The 6,044-nt window shown below is 36.3% G+C and overlaps 1 protein-coding gene across 1 annotated transcript; it reads right to left on the bottom strand.

Annotated features, from left to right (window-relative positions):
- Nucleotides 1-520: 520 nt before the first annotated feature.
- On the bottom strand, nucleotides 521-5,007 carry LOC111787957 (ubiquinol oxidase 4, chloroplastic/chromoplastic). Its single transcript, XM_023668070.1, has 9 exons — nucleotides 4,694-5,007; nucleotides 4,269-4,464; nucleotides 4,080-4,173; nucleotides 3,146-3,261; nucleotides 2,868-2,976; nucleotides 2,105-2,173; nucleotides 1,926-1,997; nucleotides 1,773-1,820; nucleotides 521-968 (listed from the first exon to the last, which is right to left on the bottom strand). The coding sequence occupies exons 1-9, from the start codon at nucleotides 4,840-4,842 to the stop codon at nucleotides 733-735; spliced, it is 1,089 nt and encodes a 362-aa protein (XP_023523838.1). The 5' UTR covers nucleotides 4,843-5,007; the 3' UTR covers nucleotides 521-732.
- Between the last annotated feature and the right edge of the window lie 1,037 nt (nucleotides 5,008-6,044).

Raw genomic sequence — 6,044 nt, 5'->3', positions numbered from 1 at the left:
AGCTTTTTTATAGGTAACAAACAAACATCAATTTTTTTTTTTTTAAATTGGCTGTTTGAAGTATCATTTACCAAAAAGATAAATTTGATCTTAGATAAATTTTACATAGGATCAAAACATAACAAAGTAAGTATATATGCATAAATAAAGAGTAAGAATTATGATGCGACCAATACATTAAGTGAATTCAAAGAGTACAATATATTTTATAATATTGGTCTTCGATTTGAATTTGATTTCTAAATATTCCCTAATTGATTTTGACGATAAATATATTTTAAATGAGTTGACCATTTATGTTCACATTTTATTTTTATACAAGGGACCTAGTAGAAAAAAGATTTCAAATTTAAAAAAAACTTTAGGAATTAATTAGAAACTAAATTCAAACCTTGAAACCACCATCATTTTCAAATCTAAAAACTATATTCAAATCTCAAGAACTAAAAGTGTTTAATTGACAAGACAACTTTAAAAAATGCATATCGCAAACACCGTTCATTTTTGTCACGGGCAACAATGCATCTAATCGTAAATGACATTCAAAATTTGAAACTCTATATAATTGGTATAACAAAGTTAGGCTCAATGTCACCTATTACAAAACCATCAAATAATCTATAATCTATATATGAACCTTAGATTCTTTCTCGTGTGAGCGTGTGAGATATTTGCTATGTGAGAATCTGGTGAAGTTACATTTTCTTTCTATGTACATGCATATAATACTCATCATAATTTTTGCTTTACCGGAGGGGAAGAAGTGACGGCTTTCTTTAGACAGTCTACAATGCCTTCACAATCTGCTGCTTCAGGGAGGTTGCACAGTGGCTCATCATCATCTTCAGGACGGCTCTCTGAATAAGAATGCGGGGACCGGAGATTACCGTGTGATTGACACGCTCTCATGGTCTTGCAGTGCTCGGCTTCGTCGTCTCTGATGTTCACGAACACATCGTACAAGTTCTCTACATAACAAAGGGGTAAACAAATTTCATAAGATTATCTTCTAAATAATTAAGAGTTGTAGAACTTTAGATGTTTCACAAGCAGTTATAATTTAAGGTAAATTCTGGAAATGAAGCTACGAAGGTACCTAACTTTTAATACTCCTACTTTTCAAGCTGCCCTCATTAATCAATTTCTTGGGTGCATTTAAATTAGTCTTGGACTTTCGAATAAGGACTTCTTTGTGAACTACCGGTGGTACGGATTGGATTCACCAGATGCTCAGATTGTCTCGGTCTTCAATTAGCTACCATCAAAGCCTCCTTAGCTTTTGCAGTCATATTAAAATATAGGCTTTTGAGATCTCCCACACCGACTCTTGCTCTAGCACTATAACTAGCATGCTGACTCGAGCTTATTTAGGATATTCTGACCCTTTATTTAGATTCTTTTGAGAGACTTTAAAAAAAAGAACTCGGCTTACTCTATTACCTTATTTATGAGATTTTCTATCCCATTGGCTGATACTGGCTTAGAGGTTAGAACGTTAGAATATTCAGTCTAAGTGAACTTTCTAACATAAACAACAAGGACCATCTACCACCTTACATGAACTATTACGTATTATACTATCAGCCCGCAATTTATCGGCTCATTTAGTAAACTGAGGGAGCTTAAAAAAATAGGGTTGGCCTAAACCCTATTTTTGCCAACCCTTTTTGGAAAACGAACATTTTCTTGTTTAAGACATGCCTTCGTGGCTGTTTATATCATGATATATTGGACTATGAACTGCAGTAACTAATTCAGATTTCAAAATTTACCTATTTTTGGTCTTCGTGAATTGGGAGCTCTGGAAGTTTGAAATTCATCTGGATGAAATCAATTTCTTAGTGTCAATTTGAAGTGAACAAAAAGAACTGTGCATGTGTTAAGGTAAGAAAGCTAGAAATTACCAAATAAGTATAAGAAATTACCAAATAAGTATAAGTCTCCTTCAGTGTAATATTTCACAGCAACCTCGGGAGCAGGCAATTTTTTCAACTCCTCTGTAGATAAAGACAAGGAAGAATACATCAGAACGATATTCTTTTTTGAGATATAATGTTAACTAGAAGAAAATCAAGATCATGAACATCTAGTGCAACCAACATACCTCCTTGGGCCTTTAAAAATTTATCATAAGTTGAAAATGCATGGCTTTCAACACATTCAGACAAGTGATCTGCACTAATCAAATATCAGTAGTGAAAAATGTCATTGACAGTTGAATGCAAAAAACTTGAAGATGTTACAAGTGTAGCAAATTAGAAAGTGTCCCAAAGTATCTAGTCTCTTCTTGTTGTTTTACATCAAAACTGGTGCCAAACTGCAATTTATATTTTAATTTCATCTTAGGTTTCACTAAGGAGGAAAGCTGTGAGATCCCACATCGATTAGAGAGGGGAATGAGTATCAGCGAGGATGCTGAGCCCCAAAGAGGGTGGATTGTGTTCGGGCGTGGATTGTGAGATCTCACATCAATTGGAGAGGGGAACAAGTATCAACGAGGACGTTGGGCTCCGACGGGGGTGGATTGTGAGATCTCACATTAATTGGAGAGGGAAACAAGTCCCAGCAAAGACGCTGGGCCCTCGAAGGAGGGGTGGATTGTGAGATCCCACATTGGAGAGGGGTGGAAACCTCTCCCTAACAGACGCGTTTTAAAAACCTTGAGGGGAAACCCGAAAGGGAAAGTTCAAGGAGGACAATATCTAATAACGGTTGGTTTGAGCCGTTACAAAAGCCTAAAGCCATGCCAATTTTCTGTTTTCTAGGTAATTTGTTACGATTACAAAAGCAAAATGAACAAGCCCATAAATGGATGCAAGAAAGAGAGTATAATCAGCTGTTAATTTATCAACTCCAACAATACTTACAGGCCATTCTCGGGCTAATCATATACATAACAACTGTCATAAAATAGTAAGCAACAGCGATATGTTGAGCAAGAAAGCGATCAAACCACCAATCATTACCCCCCAATTCCTGCACTCAAGTCAGAAAAGGAGTAAATTTATTCAGTAATTCAATGTCTAGATGGGTGCATATACTCAACCAGTTCACAGAGATGATGAAAAGGAAAATCTTGTAGCAAATAGTCAATTTAAGGAAAAGGATACTATGCCCTTTAAAAGAAGCCCAAGATAATAAGTACCTCCATGATCAGCAAATGATGCATCTCATTCCAGCTCTCAGCAAAGTGAACTTTCAGATAATCAGCTCTTCTCCACCAGCCAAAACTTTCATACATATGCAGAACTGACAGAAACGCTGCAATTTAAAAGGGACAAATTAGGAACAGTTACAAAATATATGTAATGTTCTCATCCTCAAACAACATCCACAGGAGCTGTACAATCTGGCTCCAAAATGAAATTAGTTTCACAATGATTCGTTTAAACGAAACACCTATCTGCATCTTTGTTAGAGAACTCAATTTCTTGTGAATGAAAATGTTCTTCATTAGGTGTCATAAAGTTGTTTCAATAGCCTACTCTAAGATCCCACATCGGTTGGGGAGGAGAACGAAACGCCCTTTATAAGAGTGTGAAAACCTCTCCCTAGTAGACGCGTTTTAAAAACCTTGAGGGGAAGCCCGAAAGGAAAAGCCCAAAAAAGACAATATCTACTAGCAGGGGCTTGGGCTGTTGCAAATGGTATCAGAGTCAGACACCAAGCGATGTGCCAGCGAGGAGGCTGAGCCCCAAAGGGGGTAGACACGAGGCGGTGTGCTAGCAAGGACGCTGGGCCCCGAAGAAAGGTGGATTGTGAGATCCCACATTAGATGGGGAGGAGAACGAAACACCCTTTATAAGAGTATAGAAACCTCTCCCTGGCAAACGCATTTTAAAAACCTTGAGGGGAAGCTCAAAAGAGAAAGTCCAAAGAGGACAATATCTGCTAGCGGTGGGCTTGGGCTGTTACACCTATCATAGTGCATTTAGATACGACTTCGCCGGCAATGAGAATAAAAGTCCACCCATGTTAAGATTATTCAGATTGGCTCTGTCTCTAGGAATAAAAAAGAAGATCATAACAACGTGCTAGGCATGGAGTAAAATAAAGCTCAAGGCATCTTAGAAACTCACCAAAGTAAGGAACCCTTGCGATAGTTTCCAAGACAAAGAACCTTGGATAGTTTCTGTCGTGGTAAAAAGCGTCAAGAATTCTTATAACTGAATCCTGAAAAGATTAGTAAAAGTTAAGCCATGATTCAACATATCAGAACATGAGGAGAAATTTTTCAGAGGTGATCATTTTTCTTGGACAAATTTTACCGTGAGAAGAACATTAACAGATTGTTCAAGCTTAATGATCCATTTATCCAAGCCATTGGAGGATGAATTTTCTGCTCCTCCCTCACTGCCCCCTTCCCCTTTCTCGACAGGAGAAGCCTTGGGAGGAAATGACTCCTCAATAACCACTTCTTCCTCATCTTCCTTCAGAACAGTTGCCAGCACTCGACACGACTTTCTACATCACCAATCACAAATGATAACAAAGAAATCGATAAAAAAAAAAAAAAAAATCCAAAGAAAGAAAATGAAGTTGCGCTAAGAAATCTCAAAAGCCTAATAAGAAACCAGTCCTAGAACATTTCTCCGTTCACTCAGACATTTATACAAACACTAGATATGCAAATCCATAACCGTCTGAGATCCATTGATCCCGCTGTTCAAGAACTATGTACAGGAACTCTTACCTGGAAACTAAAGGACGTGAAGAGAAGGAGCGGCGAGAGAAGGCAGTGCCGATTCTGAAGGAATCTATGTTGATGGTGTTGTATGGTTTCAATTGGACGGAGGAGGTTCCAAAAAGTGCCGAAGACGAAGAACACCAAGCAATCGACATGGTTTCGGAGCGAGGGAGAGAATCGAGAAGCCGAGGTTGGAATGGTGGAAGGGAATCTGTGGAAGTATGGGGAACGGCAGAAGAAGCCAATCGGCAGCTACCACTTTCCCCAGGCCATTTTCCTTCTTTGCCAATATCAATCAAGTTTTGTATTTTGTTTTCTTCGTCGTCATTTTTCTTTTCCATTTTTTTTTTATTCCCTTAAAGTTTATCTCTTAAATCTCATTTTCAGATAAGTTTCTACTATGTTCTCAACTTTTAAATTTTTTATTTTAATTTTTCAAAATTTAAAATTGTTAGAAAAAAAAATTAATTAATGTAAAATTGATTACTAAAAATTAGAAACTAATAAATTTTTGCACCCTGTAATATGATAATAAAGATTTCTTTTGATTTAAAAGGTCAATGATTACAATAATCATAATATTTCGAAGTGGGTGAAGTACAAGTCACCATTAGTTCGAGGGGTCAGAAAATTTCCGTTTAAATGGGAATGAGAAAAAGAGTGTAGAAAGATTGATATGAATCACGATCAAGAAATTTTCATACCTCAAGGTCTAATTACAAGGACGAGAGTCAAGAAGCTACAACAAACCTTGTACATAAGCTACAACAAACCTTGTACACTTATATTCAAACTATGGTGAGCTCATCAAAGGAAATTCTAGAAGACATTGGAGACCTCCATTAAATGTTGTGCAAAGTTGAGCTTCAAGAAAGAGATGCATTAAATGCATTTTAAGTTGCATTTAATGAACTCAACTAAAATTTATGAAATTAGTCTAAGGATGAGCACATTTTATTATGTGCACTATTTAATTATAATTTAAATATTTGTTTGTTTTTAATATAGGAGTTAGTTATATTGTAACCTACCTAGGTTACCCTATTCTACCATTAACTAGCCATTTTAATATGGAAGTTATGGGTATTTCTCATTTACTAGCAAATTTAATTTGCAAAGTGATGTGTCGTATAGGTTAAGGTTGTAAAAGTTATGTCTCCTCTTCTTTGATTACAAACATCACATTTTTGAATTAAAAAAGAATAGAATTTCTATTTTTTGTTAGCTTTGTTGTAAGATCTTCCTTGCAAATTCTTGTATTTAGAACTTACATAGTAGAGTCATTCAAGTGGTAGTGATAAAACCTCTTGTGGATAGAAACGAGTTTTCTTTACTCTTGATCTTAATCATCAATGTA

The sequence above is a fragment of the Cucurbita pepo genome, chromosome LG02, assembly GCF_002806865.2.
Source record: "Cucurbita pepo subsp. pepo cultivar mu-cu-16 chromosome LG02, ASM280686v2, whole genome shotgun sequence".
NCBI lineage: Eukaryota > Viridiplantae > Streptophyta > Magnoliopsida > Cucurbitales > Cucurbitaceae > Cucurbita > Cucurbita pepo.
This window is presented reverse-complemented; position numbering and strand designations above follow the sequence as displayed.

Excerpts from the sequence above, each read along its gene's own strand:
- LOC111787957 (XM_023668070.1), bottom strand. The coding sequence starts at position 4,842 with ATGTCGATTGCTTGGTGTTCTTCGTCTTCGGCACTTTTTGGAACCTCC. Across the intron at positions 4,465-4,693 it reads TCACGTCCTTTAGTTTCCAG|AAAGTCGTGTCGAGTGCTGG; the intron begins GTAAGAGTTCCT and ends TTGGTGATGTAG. Across the intron at positions 1,821-1,925 it reads AGGAGACTTATACTTATTTG|ATGAATTTCAAACTTCCAGA; the intron begins GTAATTTCTTAT and ends GATTTCATCCAG.